Source organism: Oryctolagus cuniculus, chromosome 8, assembly GCF_051225735.1.
Source record: "Oryctolagus cuniculus isolate XC-2025 breed Fujian yellow rabbit chromosome 8, ASM5122573v1, whole genome shotgun sequence".
NCBI classification, from domain to species: Eukaryota; Metazoa; Chordata; class Mammalia; order Lagomorpha; family Leporidae; genus Oryctolagus; species Oryctolagus cuniculus.
In genome coordinates this window covers 75986183-76007143 of record NC_142874.1, presented here as the reverse complement: position 1 = coordinate 76007143, position 20961 = coordinate 75986183, and the positions used below count along the sequence as shown (strand labels likewise).

At 40.7% G+C, this 20961-nt stretch overlaps 1 protein-coding gene across 2 annotated transcripts in view; it reads right to left on the bottom strand.

The window, feature by feature from the left end:
• The window catches only part of SEC24D (SEC24 homolog D, COPII component), a 143288-nt gene that overhangs the window by 5922 nt on the left and 116405 nt on the right, over nt 1–20961 (bottom strand). For both annotated transcript variants that reach the window (XM_051819806.3, XM_051819805.3), the window contains exons 15-21: nt 20303–20473; nt 17182–17278; nt 16906–17051; nt 15094–15232; nt 14132–14250; nt 3667–3846; nt 465–656 (exon numbers count right to left, since the gene is read on the bottom strand). In XM_051819806.3, coding sequence (XP_051675766.2) covers nt 465–656; nt 3667–3846; nt 14132–14250; nt 15094–15232; nt 16906–17051; nt 17182–17278; nt 20303–20473 — 1044 coding nt within the window. The remainder of the gene's footprint in view (nt 1–464; nt 657–3666; nt 3847–14131; nt 14251–15093; nt 15233–16905; nt 17052–17181; nt 17279–20302; nt 20474–20961) is intronic.

The window sequence follows — 20961 nt, the reverse complement described above, 5'->3', positions numbered from 1 at the left end:
CCTGAGAACCAAAAATGTAGAGATAAGCACTAACAGTTACTCATTTTTATGGTGCACATTCCTATCAATGAAATAATTACCTCTAACTTTTGAAAATAAAAATCCTCCTCTAGGATCTGACACATGTGCATCACTAAAATGGCACAACAGGTCTATCTTTCTGCACAGTATGTCTGTGGGCCACTCCCATGAAGATGTAATGGTATAAATGGTATAAAGCGTTTAGTGCACAATGACTGACATGCAGTAAATATATTTTAAAGCGATATATTTTGGTTGTTTGATTAACACTATGCAGATCCTTTACGCCAGTTAAATGTCATTCATCAAAACAAGAAATCCTCTCATTCTTACATAGAACTGTTGACTCTGCTGTTTTTCCCTTGTCAAATATGGCTGCATATAAAGAATATTTCAGAATTTATATTTGGCATATCACCACAAACCAACACAAAAATACTTACCGTGTCTGCGTTGATGTGTGCAAAAGATGGCACATTAAATATTCCCTGGATCAGTTCTGGTGGGCTACTTACTCCCAGCCATAAGAACATGTTGAGACCATTAGCCAGGAGGAAGATTCCTTCTTCTGAAAGACGGGACTCAGAGCAACGAACAGCAGCAGGCAGCTCTGTGCTCTTCACATCTAATGTATGCTGTGCAGGCAAAGACAACAGGATTAGACACTACTTTCCTCCCCTTTCTTTCCACTCCCTCTCTTCCCCCCTGAAGCACACCCCACAACACACCTCTCTCTGTCTTTTGTGTTCCTTTCTCTTCCCTCAATCCCCCACCCCATTCATTCCAATGCATATTAATGAGTGTCTACAGTGTGCCAGACATTATTCTAGTCAATAGACAATTATCTTTGCCTTGCAAAGCTAACGACTTTTGGAGAAGAGGAGACAATGTAAGTAAAATATATAGAACTGCAGATGGTATCAAGAGCTATGACTAGAAGTAGGAAAATGGAATAGAATGTATCAGGGGTAAGGATGTGATATTACAGTTCTAACTGTACCAGGAAGGTTTACTAGGTCACTTTGGAGTAAACTTGAGGTGAGGGAAGGAGCTCTCTGGGGAAGAGCGTTCCATATGGAAGGAAAAGCTAACGCAAAGGTCCTGAGGCAAAGGCCTATCTGAAACATCTCAGGACTGGTGACCAGTGTGGCTGGAGTAGAATGGGTAAAGGAGAGTAACAGAACATTAGGACAGAAGGGAGGCATAGGTAGAACCCACAACACTCAGAATAGGAAGATGAGAGACATGAGCTGACAGTTACCTTCACAGCATCACCTTCACTTCTGTGCTGAAAACAGACAGGAGGAGATGTGGTGGTGGAAGCAGGGAGCCTCCTTAGGAAGTTACTGCCACAGTTCATAGGAGAAATGATCATGTTTGGAGCTGGGTGGGACAGATGAGGGCATGAGAAGTTGTCAGACTCTGCAGAGCTGCGACATGCACTGACAGGTGAGTCGTGGGAGGTGAGAAAAGGAAAGCTGTCAGGGTGACTACAAGACTTTGAGCAATGCGAACAGGCAGGAGGGAGCAGTGATGAATGAAGATGGAGAAGACTTCAGGAGAAGTAGGCGTCAGAGGGTGGACAAAGGGCTCAGTTTAAGATGCCCATGACACATCCTAGCAGAGATGGTGCAGGCTATGGGGGCATCTGGAGTTCAGTGCTGAAGTGTGGCTAGAGACATGAATGTGAGAAGCAAGAGTGCATAAATGGCATTTCAGAGCATGAGAACAGATAAGACTTTCAAGTGACCAAGTATGGACAGAAAGGAGAAACCTCCCCATCACTCCCAACAGGGAGAATGGGATGAATAAGTGAAGGGAGCAGCATGACAGGACACCAAGTAAAAGAATCAAAAGAAGACTTTCAAGAAGGAGTTATCAACTCTATCAGACACTCTGGGCAGGTGCTCATGGGATTTAGCAACAGGCTGGCCACTGGTGACCTTGGCTAAAGAATTTCAGCAGAGTAGTGAGATGCCCTTGCCTTTGTAGTTCTGGTTTCTTTGGTTTCACTGGATGATTACTGATCATCCAATTTTATCTGAAAATAAATCATTAATAATAATTTACAGCTAACCTTCTTACTGACTGAAGTAGTAACTTTTTTTTAAAGATTTATTTATTTATTTGAAAGGCAGAGTTACACAGAGGGGAGAGACAGAGAGAGAGAGAGGTCTTCCATCCGCTGGTTCACTCCCCAATTGGTCGCAACGGCTGGCACTGTGCCGATCCGAAGCCAGGAGCTTCTTCTGGGTCTCCTATGTGGGTGCAGGGGCCCAAGGACTTAGGCCATCTACTATTTTCCCAGGCCATAGCAGAGAGCTGGATCAGAAATGGAACAGCCAGGTCTCGAATCAGCATCCATGTGGGATGCCGGCGCTTCAGGCCAGGGCGCTAACCCGCTGCACCACAGCGTTGGCCCCAATTAGTAACTTTTAATTCCTGACCCCACTGAGTGCTGATTACACTGTTACTAAGAGCCTGAGGGTGAGTTTGAATTTGGGAATTAAAAATCAGCTATCAGCCTGCTCCTCTCCTCTCCCTCCACTAGAACCCATTAAGTCTCAGCACAAAGGAGGCTAATTGCAGGATCAGGAGCTTTCAAGACATTAAGGACAGACTTAAAAAAAAACAAAGAGGCCGGTGTTTTGGCGTAATTGGTAAAGCCATCGCCTGTAATACCAGCATTGTATATGGGTGTTGGTTCAAGTCCTGGCTGGCTGCTTTACTTCCCATGCAGCTCCCTGCTAAAGAGCCTGAGAAAGCAGTGGAGAATGGCCCAAGTCTTTGGGCTCCTGTACCTATGGTGGGAGCTCTGGAAGAGGCTCCTGGCTTCAGCCTGACCCAGCCCTGGCCATTGAAGCCACTTGTGGAGTAAACCACCAGATGGAAGATACCCCTATCTACTATTTCTCTCTCTTTCTCTAACTTTGCCTTTCAAATACATAAATAAATGTTAAAAAAAAATAGCAGAACACTTTGTCATAGAAATTCTCTAAGGGCTAAAGCAGGGGAGTGTAGGGGTCTTCAAATATGTGCTCACTTGTAAACCCCCAACTGCATTTGGCAATGCTAATCACAGCCATTCTGATTACATGCGATGAATCCTAGCCATTTATATATATATAAACAGACTTGTGGGGCTTGGGTTGTGTATTCTCTGCTTCTCTGTCACTCTGTCATTTAAATAAATAAATAAATAAAATCTTTACCGAAACAATAGACTTGTGTGCACATCAGATCTCATACACCCATCTATAAGTTGTCTTTATTCCGAGTACAAAGTAGATTTCTTTAACAACTAAAGCTTAGCTTGCTCCAACTGGCTGCCTGACTTCTCAGTAAACCTATTCAACTGGAGATTACCAATTTGGGAATGAGGAAAGCGAAGCAGTTACCTAAACAATTCAGTGAAGCAGGAAGCCCTCAACCTCCTCCCACCTCCAAACACACACCACCATGGCACCATGCTGAGCACACGCTGATGCACAAATAAAACTCTCTCAAAAGAACCTGTGTGCTAAATTGCATGCAACATTTTGGAAACTTTTGTGACCTTGAGTTTCTTAAGAAACTCATATGTTAAAGTATACAGTGCAATTCCCTCCAGGCTCCTGTGGAAGTGCACCCCCGCAGCAGGCTTACTATGGGCAGGAGTTGCGGGTAGAAGAAAAGCTGGGAGTCCGCCACACCCATTGTCATGACCAGCTGTCTCTGGTACGCCCGCTCATCTGTGGAGATCTCTGGTCTGCTGAGCAGCACACAGTTTTTTAATAAACAGTTCATGTACACTGGAAATACTTTCATGGAATCTGGTAGAATAAGCTGAAAAAGAAAGATTTGTTTCATATGCTTGACCTTTACTGAGAAAGAAAGAACTGAGTTTTATCCATAAAATAGAAACATATTTATTCTTAAGGTTGTTGTAAGGATCACTGGTAGCCCATGCAAAGCACTGTAGCACAGTAACTGGCACACAGTAGGTATTTGGAGAAAAAGTTATCTTTTTTTTTTTTTTTTAACTAGGGGTATAGCAGCCTGGCATGGTGGTTTTCAGCACAGTCACTACTAGATGTAATTCCAGCCATGCCTCTTACAAGGTGTGTGACCCTTGGCAAATTGCTGACTCTCTCTTCCTTCGTTTTCTCATCTGAAAACAGAATAACAGTACATCCACTGCATGATGATTAGCTTATAAGGTTTAAATGATTAATTTATAAAGCAATTACAATAGTGCCTAGCACCTAGTATCATATATATATATGTTTATTAAATAAGTGACCTCTTAATCTGCATTTCCAATGTTGACCTCCTGAGTTCAAGAACAGCATTCCCACTGCCCACAAGATATCTTTTCCTTTAACTCTTCATGGATTTAAAATTCACATGGTTGCTCATAAACTCATCAAACACACTGAATGCCACTGTGTCACAGGTTCCCTGCACAGTATCAGGATGTAAGGAGGAATATGCAACCATCTATATGATATAATGCTTGAAGTCCATTGGAGACAGCAGACATAAGTAGATCAAATATAAAAAGAGGACTGTAATACTAGAGACATGGACTGCAAAAAAAAAATGTTTCATACATTCAGATGGAAGTGTCATTACTGAATGAAAACGTGTAAAATCAAATTCTTACAATTTCACAAACATGTTTTTCTCACGTATCCTATTCATTGAAGAATTACTAGACAAATTCTAGTTTCAACCTTTACCTGCAATTACTGAATGAATCCTTGTACTTCTACCTTTATAATCCACCTGTATCCTCCTCACCAACTCTCACTTTGGCTCACATATCTGCATTCTACTGCCTCAAAGTACATATCACTATCAACTGTCAAGAGATAACACAATGTGGCTGGCACCGCGGCTCACTAGGCTAATCCTCTGCCTGTGGCACCGGCACCCCAGGTTCTAGTCCTGGTTGGGGCGGCGGATTCTGTCCCAGTTGCCCCTCTTCCAGGCCAGCTCTTTGCTGTGGCCCGGGAGTGCAGTGGAGGATGGCCCAGGTCCTTGGGCCCTGCACTCGCATGGGAGACCAGGAGGAAGCACCTAGCTCCTGGCTTCGGATCAGCGCAGCGTGCCAGCCGCACACTGGCGGTAGCGGCCACTTGGGGGGTGAACCAACGGAAAAAGGAAGACCTTTCTCTCTGTCTGTCTCTCTCTTTCACTGTCTAACTCTGCCTGTCAAAAAGAAAAAAAAAGAAAAAAGAGATAACACAATGCATGCAGCAAGTCTAGAAACATAAACTGAAGGTTTAAAAATGATTAACAATGGCCTATGTGGAGTAACCTCCAATTTAATTTTATAAAAGGATAGCTAATAATTCAGTTTGACTGACTCGACTGTCAGTTCCTTCCAAATATCCAAAAGAAAAATTTATACATAGGAGATAACAATTTGCACAGAGATATCTGAAGTATGTGCCCTATAAAGTCGCCATTTCTTTTTGCTTTTCTATCTTAATATATACTAATCAGAGTCTACACTAAAAAAAATTTCCCTTAGGGCTCATTGGGAAATTATTCCTCAAGTTAAATCTCTTTATACCACAGATCTCTTCTCACGAGACATGTAAGAAACAGGTAAGAAACATGTAGGACACAACTTTCCTACTGTCTCAGGCAAACATTTTGCAGAAGGACTCTGCTTTGCAGTTTTGTTTCCCTTCTCAACTTCTAATCTCTTCTCAAAGAACCAAAGACAGTTAAATGCATATTTTCTCCTAAGAGCAGAACATTCTCTGCTCCTTGTAATGATTTCCCTTGCATAAAAATTTTCCTCTGACAACACTTGGTACTGCATTACTTTCCCAGTCAAGGAAAACTAACATCAAATGTGCAGTAACCAGATTCATGATCAAATTCCAGAGCCATGGGACTCAATGCTATTTTTGGGCTAGCAACCAGTTAGGCATTTTATATGTTATTATAGATTAAAAATAACCTTAGATTCCCACTTAGAAGCATGTATGTATTTTTACTATTATCTTGAAATTTCACTCATTTCTAATTAATCTGGTCATATTAAGACACTTCAGGAATCTGTCATCCTAAATGCCACAAATAGGTAAGTTCACCAACAAAGACACCACAAGGACAAAAAGTTTGCTTAGATGAGAGTGGACTACAGAGAGCAGAAGGAAGAAAACAGAACACGTAAACTGATGATGATGAACAACAACAATGGAGTTAAAGAATGAAACAAAACAAGAGGATAGTCTTATTCAATGATTTTGGGGTGGGGAAGAAAACATGACAAGAAATTACAAATATAAAATCTTCCCCCTGCTTTCATAATCACATCTATAAATAAGTATTTTTAAAACTGTATGTTTATTATTTAAAAATCAGAGAGACAGACAAGGAGAGATGGAAAAACCTCCCATCCTCTGGTTCACTCCCAAAATGCCTAAGACAATCGGGGCTTAGCCAGGCTGAAGCCAGGAGCGAGGAACTCAGTCCAGATGTGGCATGGATAGTGGGAAAACAATTACTAGAGTCATGGGGCCAGCACTGTGGTGCTGCAGGTTAAAGCCTTGGCCTGAAGTGCCAGCATCCCATATGGGCACCAGTTCTAGTCCTAGTTGCTTCTCTTCCAATCCAGCTCTCTGCTATGGCCTTGGGAAAGCAGTAGAAGATGGCCCAAGTGCTTGGGCCCCTGCACCCACACGGGAGGCCCAGAAGAAGCTCCTGGCCCCTGGCTTCGGATCGGTGCAGCTCCATCCGTTGTGGCTATCTGGGGAGTGAATCATCGGATGGAAGACCTCTCTGTCTCTACTTCATTCTGCAACTCTGGCTTTCAAATAAATAAAATAAATCTTAAAAGAAATTACTACCCAGGTGCTTGGGCCCTGCACCCCATGGGAGACCAGGAAAAGCACCTGGCTCCTGGCTCCTGCCATCGGATCAGCGCGGTGCGCCGGCCGCAGCGCGCCGGCTGCGGCGGCCATTGGAGGGTGAACCAACGGCAAAAGGAAGACCTTTCTCTCTGTCTCTCTCTCTCACTGTCCACTCTGCCTGTCAAAAAATAAATAAATAAATAAATAAATAAAAAAGAAATTACTAGAGTCATCACCACTGCCTCTCAGAGGGAGCATCAGCAATTAACTGGAGGTAGAAGTAGAGCCAGAGCTCAAATCCAGGCACTCTGATATGGGATGTGAGTATCCTAAGTGGTGGTCTTACTGCTTTCACCAAATGCTGCTCCAAATAACTAATTATTCTTTGTGGGTGAAAGGTGCAAGTAATGAGGCTAGTTTGATTGGATTTGGACTTGGGTTTTGAAACGACAGACAAGGTAATAAATCAAAAAAGAACCATCGTTACTTTGCAGTTAATGTCATCTGGTCAGCCATTTTAGGACACTGTACTCCCACATGATGTAATATATTTAGGTTCAAGTCAGTGAGCCACTAGATTTAATTAAAAAGTGATCCTGCTTACTACACCTACACATTTGCTTTCAGATTATTTCCAGTTATACGTCTTAATCCACGATCAGAGCAGGTACCTTCTTGGATTTTTTACTAAGTGCCTGCTCTTGCCTCAGCCTTATCTTGGCCCTGGCAATTCAGTACAAACAGTTCTGCTGAACTCAGCTTCATATCATCAAGTGTATGCTCTTTCATTTTCAGCTTGGTCACACCAGGAGAACTTGTACTCTACAGGAAATGGTGGAATTCCCTTAGGAATTTGTCCATAGTTACTATTCTCACAAGGGAACTGTGGGAGGGCACCAAGTTTCCAGTTAATTATCTGAAGAGAACCTGAAGTTCAGCTAATCTACAACTAGGGGCCTTCAAAAACTTTGCTGAAAATATAATTCAAAGATAAGGTGAAATTTCCATGAACTTTTGAAGCCTCTTGTGTATCCAGTTCATAGTATATATTAATATATTACTGTTACTAATAGTTTTATAGTCTCTACATTTTTTAAACAACATGATAGATAATCACAAGACATCTAAGTTATATCTTTTTTTTAGTTAGTTATATCATTTTTAAAACATATCATATTGAAGGCTACATTTGAAATGTACTAATGGAAAAAGGAGTCTCATTATAAGAACAAGAATAGTATCTATCAGCTTATTCAGAGATAATCTGGCATCACAGTGTTTTTAAATCCATAAATAACTGTGTTACCAGATGATCTAATAGTACAGAAAATGCACTTAGCTATCAATGCAAAGGAAACTGACATTTTTTTCCCTTAAATAGGCAACAGAATCATTTTTAACTTAAGGCCTTTGAATTCAGTTGTTTTAACACCAGCAAATAAACTTCCAGAGAAGACACTAACTGTACTGTACCTGTTCTGCTTCAACTAATCATTCTGAAGTGTGAGACACTCCAGACAGAATCATGTTTCCAGAGCTCTAAGACAAACAGTACAACTGGAGTGGGAAATGCTCGTGACTGGACTGCAGCCAGGCTGGATTCCAGGTGCACCTGGTGAGCTCTGCCATTCCTTGAGCAAGCATGCTATGAAACTACTGATATCTGAGTTAAGTGGTAAGTTTTCTGTACCACAAAAGGGACTGAATACTCATATTGATTGAAGAGTTGTTTATATGATCATTAATACAAAAGCTTCCAAAAAAAAAAAAAAAAAAACAGATGACTAATTTAATCACTTAGGATAACACACAAAGGAACTTTTCTAAACAGCCTAATAAATACATTTGTTTTGTTTTCTCTCTTTACCCATATTCTGAATTTGGACTCAAAATTTTAACTGCAGCATCCTTTCTTCTGAAGGCTCACTTTTGGGAGTTGCAGAAGTTCTTTTAGCAGTCACTTTTGACTGTTCCTCACTGTCTTCTTTTTTCATCAAAATTCTATACTAAGATATTCAAAACAACACTATGAAAAACACCTTCTAAATTAAGCTGGCATAGGGATCATGTGAATTGGAGAATAAATGCAAAAATAAATGTGCACTTAAGGTTTTACTTTTTGTATTATAGGAGGCTCTAAATGAAGTATATTTAAAGAATCTTCTAACTTTTCAAATGACTAGATAGCCAGAAACAATTCTTCTAAAATTCATAATATCTATTAATAACTTTAATGTTTATACTTATAAATTATATTTGCACTTATAAAATATTATTACTGCCATCAGCTCATGGAGGCTTTGCTAACATGTATTTAAGCATATATATTTCACAACAACATATTCATCTCTATATAAAAAAGGTAATTCTGTTGATACAATATTTTAAGTTTTTTAAAAGATTTTATTTATTTATTTGAGAAGTAGAGTAACAGACAGTGAGAGGGAGAGACAGAGAGAAAGGTCTTCCTTCCATTGGATCACTCTCCAAATGGCTGCATCAGCCAGAACTACGCTGGTCCGAAGCCAGGAGCCAGGTGCTTCTTCCTGGTTTCCCTCGTGGGTGCAGAGGCCCAAGGACTTGGACCATCTTCTACTGCTTTCCCAGACCATAGCAGAGAGCTGGCTTGGAAGTGGAGCAGCCGGGACTAGAACCGGCACACATATGGGATGCTGGTACTGCAGGCGGAGGATTAACCTACCACTCCATGGCACCAGCAACATTTCAAATTCTTAAATATTTATTTAATTGCTTATTATTTGAAACATGAAGGAGAGACAGAGAGAGAATATGAGAACCAGAGAAGAGTGAAACAGACAGATCTTCCATTTGCTGCATTATTATCCAAATGCCCACAACAGCAAGCATGGGGCAAGCTGAAACCAGGAGCCCACTACTACTCAATCCAGATGGCAGGGACTCAAGTATTCAAATCAACTGTTGACTCTTGGGGTGCACAGGCTGGAATCAGGGAGCTCGACTAGAAGTGTAGAGCCAGGATTTCAACTAGGCAACCCAATATGAGATGCAGATATCACAAGCAGCATGTTTACTGCTTTGCCAAACATCCATCCCATGATACCTATTACAGATAATATCATTTTGTTTATAAATAAATATCTACCAAATATATACGCACATTTTTTTGGTTAAAAACCTTATAGAGCCATGCTTTTTAGTGTTGGTTATAAAAATAACATGGCCTCTCAAAACTGCATTCTCAATTTCTTGGCTGTATGGTTTACTATACATCATTTAAATGCATGCGAAATCCTAAGCCTTAAGCAGTTTATATGTTATAGGAATGAGTAGTTGTTTCTTTTTTTTTTATCTTTGTCCAAGCTTCATTTCTGAGAAATTTTTCTTCTTTTTACTTTTTTTCAATTTAAGTTAAACAAATTTCATGTATTTCATATATACAGATTTAGGAACATACTGATACTTCCCTTCCTCCCGCCCACAGTCCAACTCTTCTTCCTCCCCCTTCTCCCATTCCCACTCTTAATTTTTACAGAGATCTACTTTCAGTTTACTTAATGATCATAAGGTTAACCCTACACTAAGTAAAAGTTCAACAAATAGTATGAAGGAAAAGAAAAACTGTTCCTCAATAGAAGAGACAAGAACTGTAAACAATCATTGAATCTCAAAATGTTAATTTCATGCCAATTCATTATATTTTAGGCACTCTATTAATTATCCCTGGGTCAGGGAAAACATATATCAGTCTTTTCACGAATGAAATATTTCACTAAGTATAATGGTTTCCAGTTGCATCCATTTTGTTGCAAACAATAGGATTTCATTTTTTTTTTTACAGCTGAATAGTACTCCAAAGTGTGTGTGTGTGTGTGTGTGTGTGTGTGTATCATAATTCCTTTATCTAGTTTTCCTTTGATGGACATCTGGGTTGATTCATATCTTAGCTAATGTGAATTGAGTTGCAATGAACATGGGGTATAGATAACTCTTTCATAGGCTGACTTCCTTTGGTTTGGTAGATGTATGTTCAGATTTCTGAGGTACTGCCATACTGTATTCCATAGTGGCTGTACCAGTTTACATTCCCACCAAGAGTGGATTAGAGTCCCTTTTTCCCCACATCCTCACCAGCATTTTTTGTTTGTTGATTTCTGTATGTTAGCCACTCTAACTGGGTGAGGTAAAACCTCATTGTGGTTTTGATTTGCACTCCCTTGATGGCTAGTCATCCTGAGCATTTTTTCAAATGTCTATTGGCCATTTGAATTTCCTCTTGAAAAACTCCTATTCAGGTCCTTTACCCATTTCTCAACTGGATTGTTTGTTTTGTTGTTGTTAAATTTCTTGAGTTCTTTATAGAGTCCAGATATTAACCCTTTATCAGTTGCACAGTTTGCAAATATTTTTTCCCATTTTGTTGGTTGCCTATGCACTTTGCTGAGTGTTTCTTTTGCAGTGTAGAAGCTTCTTAGCTTGACATAACCCCGTTTGTCAATTTTGGCTTTGATTGCCTGTGCTTCTGTCAAAAAGGAAGTCTTTGCCTATGCCAATGTCTTACAGAGTTTCTCCAATGTTCTGTAGTAATTTGATGGTATCCGGTTATAGAATTAGGTCTTTGATCCACTGTAAGTGGATTTTTGTATAAGATGTAAAGTAGGGGTCTAGTTTCATACTTCTGCATGTGGAGATCCAGTTCTCCCAGCACCACTTGTTGAAGAGACTGTCCTTGCTCCAGGGATTGATTTCAGCTCCTTTGTCAAAACTGCTTTTGGTCATATATGGACATTTTGATGATATTAATTCTCCCAATCCATGAACATGAAAGATTTTTCCATTTTTCTGTGTCTTCTATTTCCTTCTTTAACTTTCGTCATAGAGATCTTTCACCTCCTTGGTTAAATTGATTTCAAGGTGTTGAAAATTTTTGTTTCTATTGTGAATGGACTAATCTTATAAATTCTTTGTCAGGCATGGCATTGTCTGGGTATACAAAGGCTATTGATTTTTTGCACAGATTTTAAATCCTGCAACTTTACAAAACCCATATCTTATGAGTTCCAATAGTCTCTTAGCGGAATCTTCTGGTTCCCCTATATATAGAAGGATATCATCTGCAAATACATGTACATTTTTTAAAGATTTATTTATTTATTTCAAAGACAGAGATACAGAGAGGCAGAAGCAGAGAAGTCCTCCACCCACTGGTTCAGTCCCCAAATGGCCTGCCTCAATGGCCAGAGATGAGCTGATCCAAAGTGAGGAGCTACTTCCAGATCTCCAATGTGGCTGTAGTGGCCCAAGGACTTGGGCCATCTTCCACTGCTTTCCCAAGCTATAGCAGGGAGCGGGATCAAAGTGGAGCAGCTGGGACTTGAACCGACACCCATATGGGATGCTGGCCCTGCAGGAGGTGGCTTTACCCACTAAGCCATAGCACTGGCCCCACACATAAACATTTATTATCAAAATATGCCCAGAACTTATGTTGGGTCATCTGATAATATCCCACACTGTTTTTAATTTTTCTAATTTTTTTTGGTCTGAAAAAATTTCCAAAGATTTGTCTTCCAGCTTAGATGTTCTTTCTTCTGCCTCACCAAGTCTGTTGTTAAGGTTTTATATCACATTTTTTATTTGATCTATTGCATTCTTCACTTCTAATATTTCATTTTTATTTCTCTTTAAAAATCTCAATTTCATGGGAAAAATTTTCATTCAAGTCATGTATAGATTTATTTTGTAGCTTTGCTTCTGATTTCTTTGGAGTAATCCTATGATTAATCTTTTGAATTTTATTTCCGGCATTTCATCAGTCTCTTCATCTTCACATTCTAATACTGAAATATTGTTGAGTTTCTTTGGTGGGGGGGAGGGGTCATGATGTCTTTCTTATTCTTGTTTACAGAACTTCTGAGTTTACTTTTAGGCATTTGTGGAGATATTTGCTGTTTTTTTTTTTTTTTTTCCTCTGATGGCTTTTATCTTTGAACTATGCCGCTGTGGCTTAGTAGAATGTTTGCACTTTCAGTGACTACCAAGAGGTGTGTGCTGGGTGTGGCCAGGGAGCTCTGGTCAGTGCTCCAGGGTGGCACAAGCATCCAGAGTAACATCCAAGTTGGACATGGGAAATGGTCAACTCTGTGTGATCACAACCTCACCTCCTCTCCTCTAAGGTGATCTATGTTCAGGTTTTAGCCCCAAATGGATCCAACACTCATCCATACCACTGCATGAATTGCACAATGATCTATGCAATCCTTATTCTAAGTATGAATCCCACTGCAATGACCCATCCCAGGCAACCAGGAAGCTCTGAGCATGTAGAGCCAAACAAAGTGATTGTCCAAAGACCCAGTTATACATTGCATCCTCTTGTGCAGCCACCAAGTTCCCATAGTCTCAGCACATTAGGCTCCCACAGTCACTGGGTACAGAGGTTCCACTCTGCCCACCAGCCTCTACAGTGCACAGAGAGGCAGATGGTCCTTGAGCCAGTAGTCTGTAGGTGTTCTGCCTAGGCAGCTTGAACCCTGGAGCCTGTAATATGTTAGGAGGCTAGGGGTGCCTCTCAGTCCTGTGTGGGTGCCCAGCCCTGTGTATCCTCCCAGTCAGGCTTAAAGTCATTGAGGACCATGGATTTTTTTCCCCATTAGAATCTCTGGATCACACGTGTACAGAAGAGACACTGGACGAATGTTGCCCTTTCCCTTTCACTGCCACCAATACTGCCAAGAAGATGGCCTCTTATATCAGTCAGTTGTGCACATACACAAGGGCTTCTGCAGCTGCCATCACAACCCAAAATGGCATCCAACCTCTCAGCCAGGTGCCAGCAGTTATTGTGGGGAGGATGGGGTAAGAGCAATGTGCCCCTTTGACTTCCACTGGGTCCATGGGTACTCACTAGCCCCTAGGGCTCCAGGCCAGACTGATGCTATACTCTCCCTCTGCCTATATCACCACGGGCTGCCACCATTTGGTTTCACCTCCATCTCCAAGCTGCTGCCTGCTCCAGATCTCAGCTTCTCAGTGTTTTGTGTTCATACTGTGCATCCACACCTTGCATACAGGTCCACAGCACTGCTCTTCCTTTCGTAGAATTCCCACTGTGGTTTCTCTCTAATTCTCCCTTCAGAGTACACTTCCTACACTATTTTTTTTTAACCATTTATTCCTAGCCTATAGCACGGTATGTTGTGCCCTATGCTGCCATCTTGGAATCTTCTTTCAGTAGTTGTTTCTAACACTTTAACATCTAACTACAATAGGTGTCTTACCTGGCTTGCCGCAGATGGACTTGCACAATTCTTTCGGTAACATGCCAACATGTGGGCAGTTTGATTTACTAGAATTTCCCGAATGACCTTCAAAGGCTGGTGCAGAACTGCTTTAAATGCTGCATGTACAAAACAATGAAAAAGACATCAAAGTCTTACCTCAGAAACAGATATCCTCAAATAATAATATGAGAAAGAAAGAAAGAAAGAAAGAAAGAAAGAAAGAAAGAAAGAAAGAAAGAAAGAAAGAAAGAAAGAAAGAAAGAAAGAAAGAAAGACAAAAGAGCAAATTGCTACAGGCCACCAAGTAAGACTAACAGCATTTATAAATGTTCAACTTACTTGCTATTAGTCTCCTCTTGAGTAATTATAATAATGAAGCCAATAAAGAACAACAGCCTACCTATAGCAAAAGGTTATGCTGGCCCAGATTTATATTCAAGATATTAGTAATTCTACACACAGAGAAGTTTGCTGTTTTCCGATATATAATTCCTTTGGATTGGACTATTACTCCTTCCAAACATACTGTAGAATCTTAGGAGGAAAGCCAAAGAAAATTCCACCTTTGGGCTAATTCTATTTCACAGCTATCATGGCATGGATAAGTGAGTTCAGTTGAACAGTAGTGACAATCTCATTTCATTATCTTCATGTGTTGGGGGCACGCTCACATACCATAATAAAAGTCTAAGCATCCCTTTTCTAAATTCCAACTCAGACCCTTTCCCAGAAGGGAAATGAAATCAATATTTACAGCCTACTTCTAAAATGAGCTATCTCATTTATTAGTCTAGAGTTGGAAATGCAGACCATTCTCCTTCACCCTTTGCTTTTACGAGTTCTGACTCTCCCCACCAAATAGCTGCACACCACTGTTCTTTTTAGCTACTGATTCCAATAATCCAAAAGTCCTGTCTCGATGTAAGGTTTACTGAACCTTGTAATTGGCAAAGCGTTACCTGACTTGGCAAAGAAGTTGATAAGGGCATCTGTCTCACAGCTCTTATAAAGATCAGCTAACTGCGAGCTGCAGTTTAAGCCAAGGTTGTGAATCCGAAGTCTCCTCTGACCACTGATGGTGGTGTAAAGCACAGCACACTGCAGAAGCAACATTGAAGTCATGAGTTTGTCTGGCTCGCATATCTGACTTGCATTTATAAAACTGTTCTCATATAAAATACCTCTAGATTTTCCCACAATGTTTTCTACTATTGTTAAAGATTGGGTATCAGTAAGCGAGGGAGAATAATGACCGATTCATCCCCTGGGTTTTCTACTGTTGGGCTAATCACAAGTAAGTATCTGTTCACTTTTCCACAGCTAGTCTACATTTCACACATCCCAGACTGTATTACCAAGGATCTAGATCCAGAAACAATTTTCTTCATGCTCACAGCACTAACCAACGCTCACATCCCTTGATTACATATGAACCAGTTTGACAATGTCTTTAGGTCTGATGCTGATGAGATACACATTTCAAGAATGCCCAGATGTGACCAATTCCCCAAAATTATCTGGGATTAAAAAATAAACATTAGGGGTCGGTGCGGTGGCACACTAGGTTAATCTTCCGCCTGTGGTGCCGGCATCCCATATGGGTGCCGGGTTCTAGCCCCAGATGCTCCTCTTACAGTCCAGCTCTCTGCTGTGGCCTGGGAAGGCAGTGGAGGATGGCCCAAGTGGTTGGGCGCCTGCACCCGTGTGGGAGACCAGGAAAGAAGCTCCTGGCTCCTGGCTGTGGATCGGCGTAGCTCCAGCCATGGCAGCCATTTGGGGAGTGAAACAACAGAAGGAAGACCTTTCCCTCTGTCTCTCTCTGTCAATGTCTGTAACTCTACCTTTCAAATAAATAAATAAATAAATCTTTTAAAAAATAAAAATTAAAGTTCTTCCTCAATGCCAATCTCTCCCTCCTTTAACAGCTACACTAATGTCTGAAAACCATGACTATCAAATATATTTTTCCTTGTTTTAATTCAGTCTCCAAGATGCCTCATAAATTTTACACATTACAAAGATAGATCCTATTCTACTTATTTATGATAATGTGTTTACCATAGTGTGAAGAACTGAAATATGCCTCTCCTGCAAATTCACCTGATGAAGTCCCAACCCCTAGTACCTCAAAATGTTACTGCACTTACAAAAAGGTCTTTCAAGAGGTACATAAAATAAAACGATGTCATTAGGATGGGACCTAATCCAGAACGAGTGGAATCCTATTAAGAGGAAGAACTTCAGAAACAGATATGAAACAGGGAACAGGGATGAAGACACAGGGAGAAGAAGATTATCTACAAGCCACAGACAGAAGCCAAGAACAGATCCTTAAGGCCCTCATATGCCCTGAACTCAGATTTCCAACTTCAGAATTTTGAAGAAATACATTTCTATTGTTTAAGCTGCCCAATCGGTGGTATTTTGTTATGGCAGCCTAAGCAAACAAGACATATACAATAGGAGTGAGTAGGTGCTGCAGCCAGAAAGCAATGAACATTGGTGGCAATCAGTGTGTTGATGCCCATGGTGCTCACTGAAAGTATGCAGGGCTTACATGCATGATACAGAGGTATGACTTCCTGTATGTGAATTGATGCATGGATAAACTGTACAACTGAGTATTCTAATCTAATGACTTTTGCCTTTAGATGAACACAGCTGAATTTCTTTATGATAAGACTAACACATTTGATTGTATTTTAGTGTCTCCACTGATCATTGTCAGTAATGAACTAGAAAACAAAAGATGAGAATTAACTTTAAATCACCTGGATTAAAGCGCCACTGTCCTCACCAAGTTTGTCATCGTGCTTGAACTCCACCGTCACTGCCTTGTCACAATCAATGGCTGCCATTTCTACATCAGTGGTGTTGTTCATAAAAATTCCACCAAAGAAATCAGTGGCTCTGAAACCTAAAGATAAGCAAAAGGAGAAATTTTGCTTCTCCTTAATTTTACTGTAATTCTTTGTTGGACTATTAATCTGAAGAAGAAACAACTATTTAAAAAAAAGAGGACTGAAAATGGTATTAATGATAATTACCTGTGCTGGTACGAACCCTCATAATAGCATCAAAGCCTATTTTCTTTTCAATATCATTTCTGAGGTCATTCAAAAACTGTTGGCTATCCAAGTGCATCTAAAAAACAAAGCATGATTAATGCCCACCAGATGGCAGTAAAATACTTAGCATCCTGACTTTAAATAATTATTTTTAATGGTTATTTAGCATATTTATGTGCACACTATGTGTTTCTCTGGTTAGAAAATATATATAATACCTTTACACAGTGATTCTTAGCTTTTCAAATTAAACTCACATATGTTATTTTCTTTCTTTTTATTAACACTAGGACAGGGAAATCAGTTATTAATTTTAGGTTGCAGATGGGGAACTGAGAGTGTCTAATTGAGCCACTTGGGGTTTAGGGCTAAAGATAAGACCAAGATCCAACATAGAAGCATATAAGGAGGTTGGGGAAGACTCTACAATGGGAATTCTTTGATCTGACCATATTCAGAGCTTGGTGAAGCTGAGTGAGGTGACAGTTCATGCAGAATCAGAATCTTTTCTCTTAGCCTTGCTAACTCTCAATTGTCATTGTATTTCTGGAAGTTATTCACAATCCAAGGCTAAACAACATTTGTACATTATGCATATGTGCACAATACCAGCCTGAGGGCTCACTTGAGACAGAGTAAACAAACTAGTGGAGCAGGAGCTCCTACTAGTGATCAGAAGAAATTGTCATCACTACAGCTTGACAAGAGAGAGACACCCATTTCTCCAAACACAATGGGAATGAGGAAAGAAGGGAATCACAAACACAATTTTTAAAATAATCTCTGTAGTTGTGTGCATACAATGGATGCCTGCAAAGCACCTGACCATCATTTTTACGATTTCTTCTATATAATATTGAATGGAAGCCACCATTAAAAATTTTCACTTGGGGGCTGGCGCTGTGGTGCAGCAGGTTAACGCCCTGGCCTGAAGCGCCGGCATCCCATATGGGCGCCGGTCCTAATCCCAGCTGCTCTGTTTCCAATCCAGCTCTCTGTTGTGGCCTGGGATAGCAGTAGAAGATGCCCCTGCACCCACACGGAAGACCTGGAAGAAGCTCTTGGCTCCTGGCTTTGGATCAGCGTAGCTCCGGCCATTGCGGACAACTGGGGAGTGAACCATCAGATGGAAGACCTCTCCTCTCTCTGTGTGTAATTCTTGACTTTCAAATAAATAAATTTTTTTTTTTGGACAGGCAGAGTGGACAGTGAGAGAGAGAGAGAGACAGGGAGAAAGGTCTTCCTTTTGCCGTTGGTTCACCCTCCAATGGCCACTGCAGCCAGCGCACCGCGCTGATCCGAAGGCAGGAGCCAGGTACTTATCCTGGTCTCCCATGGGGTGCAGGGCCCAAGCACTTGGGCCATCCTCCACTGCACTCCCTGGCCACAGCAGAGAGCTGGCCTGGAAGAGGGGCAACCGGGACAGAATCCGGCACCCTGACCGGGACTAGAACCCGGTGTGCCGGTGCCGCAAGGCGGAGGATTAGCCTAGTGAGCCACGGCGCCGGCCAAATAAATAAATTTTTAAAACATTTTACTTGAAGATGATAAAGAAATGCTACAGCAGATTCTGTTTGTGCAATAATGTGACATAAACAAACAGCTGGGTAGCAGTATAGCAAAATAAACACTCTCAGACCATAAAATATTTTATCTCTGTTTACAGCTTATAGGGCTTTCTTCCACTGGATTATAAAATACTGTCTTTTTCAGTGAGATGGAAGGTATCAGTAATAATTATTCACGTATTGAGACAGATAAATATTATTATATCAGAAACCACACAAGTTAAGTACATAACCCAAAAAGTTACAGAACCCTTGCAGTCCCTTGCAGTGTGCCCACTGCTTATACATCACTTGGTAGTATGTTCTTTGAAGCTAAGTCAATATAAACAGTGGTTAGGAGCCCTAGTGACTACCCCAATACTGTTCACATATGCCAGGGCCTCAAGACAAAGAAATGGAAGATGACAGAGTCCTTTTTGGGGAAGCAAAAAAAATTTTTTTTTCTGATAAATTTATCTCCCTACCAGTCCATGAGCATTGCTATGCCTCAATCTCCAGAATCTAAGCAGAATGAAGAAGAGAAAGAATTCTGTATGATTATTTAGGATTTAATTTCTGGAGTGCCTAAAAAGACATATTTATCCAGAAGTTTTAGAAAGGGCTCTGGAAGCTTTTTTGATTTTATTTCCTTTGCAATCTTTGGTCTAGTCATGTTCCTTAACGAGAGTATAATATAAATATAAAGGCACTTCAAATAGTTCATAGAAAATATGTATTATGAAAAAACTATGCATGGATTTCAAAATCTCTTACATACAAATAAACTTATTTTTAATTATATTTTCCACAAACTTATTGAAGAATAATTTCATTGATGATTAAAAAAATAGGTGATGACTAACATTTGTCATTTATGTTGGGGGAAAATGCTTTCCACCTCTGTTTTCATGTGGAGGTGCATATTTCAGAGTCCTGCCCCTGAGTCCTCCTCCTCAGCGGAGGGGAGTAGCTCAGCAATTCAGCAGGTTTGGGAAAAGGAACTGGATGGGTATAGGTCAGCCTTTTCTGGGTCCTGTTTCTGGGGAGTCACCCTTCAATATAGCAGGTTTTCCAGGTATAGGTGTCCACAGGACAAGCTTATAACTGAGCCTACCTTGTGCCTGAGTGTGTGCATTTATCAACTACAGGATGAAGCCTCGGCAGGCCCGCTTGCCACAGCTTTAGGTCTGGTGTTGCTGATAATTCTCACCACCTCTTGACACTCTCTCAATTTGGGCTTGGAAGAGAGGGGTGTCATGACATGACCCTCCAAATGCTAACCATGTAAAATATTTAGTCACTTTTTCAAACATTATCTTAAATACATTTGATATAACATCTACTTTCCCCATTTTGGAAGCTTACACTGATATTTTAACTCTGAGGCTGAATGAGTTTAATCTGTTGCCAAACTCAGGGAGTGTGAAATTTATGTTTTCTATCTGCTCTTAATTTACATTTATCTGTGGCCACAAGGGGGCACAACTTTCTTAACCTGTGATGGAAGAATCAAAATTAGAAGGACAGGAGAGATCTGAGATGATGACATTTACCTGGAAATTGTTGTATTTGTAAAGGGTTCCCCCAGTGAGCTGAGGAACAAGACCCAAAGAGGCCACATCCACATACTGACTGGGAAAGAGGAAGAGCGTCACAGAGCAGCCGTGGGCCACGCAGTCCTTGGCCAGCGAGTCATAGACATTTGTTTGGGGCTGGAAAAGTATCTGAAGAAAAAGATGCAAGAAAGAAAAACAAATATCACAAAATGCTTTTGTATTAAAATTTAAATTTTCACTGAATCCTTCTTTTAAAAAAGATTTATTTATTTATTTGAAAGTCAGAGATACAGAGACACAGGGAGGGACAGAAAGACTCTTCCATCCACTGGTTCAGTTCCCAGATGGCCATAACAGCCAGGGCTGAGCCAGGCCTATGCTAGGAGCTTCATTCGGGACTCCCACAAGGATGACAGGGGCCCAAGCACTTGAGCCATCATTTGCTACTTTTCCCAAGCCATTAGCAGGGAGCTGGATAGGAAGTGGAGCAGCCAGGACACAAACTCACACCCATATGGGATGTCAGTGTTGCAGGCAGCAGCTTTACCTGCTACGCCACAACACCCGCCCCTCCACTGAATTCTTAATAAATTTTTAAGTGAAAAAAAATTAATTTTTCAGTTAAGTGAACTGCACTGAAGAAAGTCATTATAATC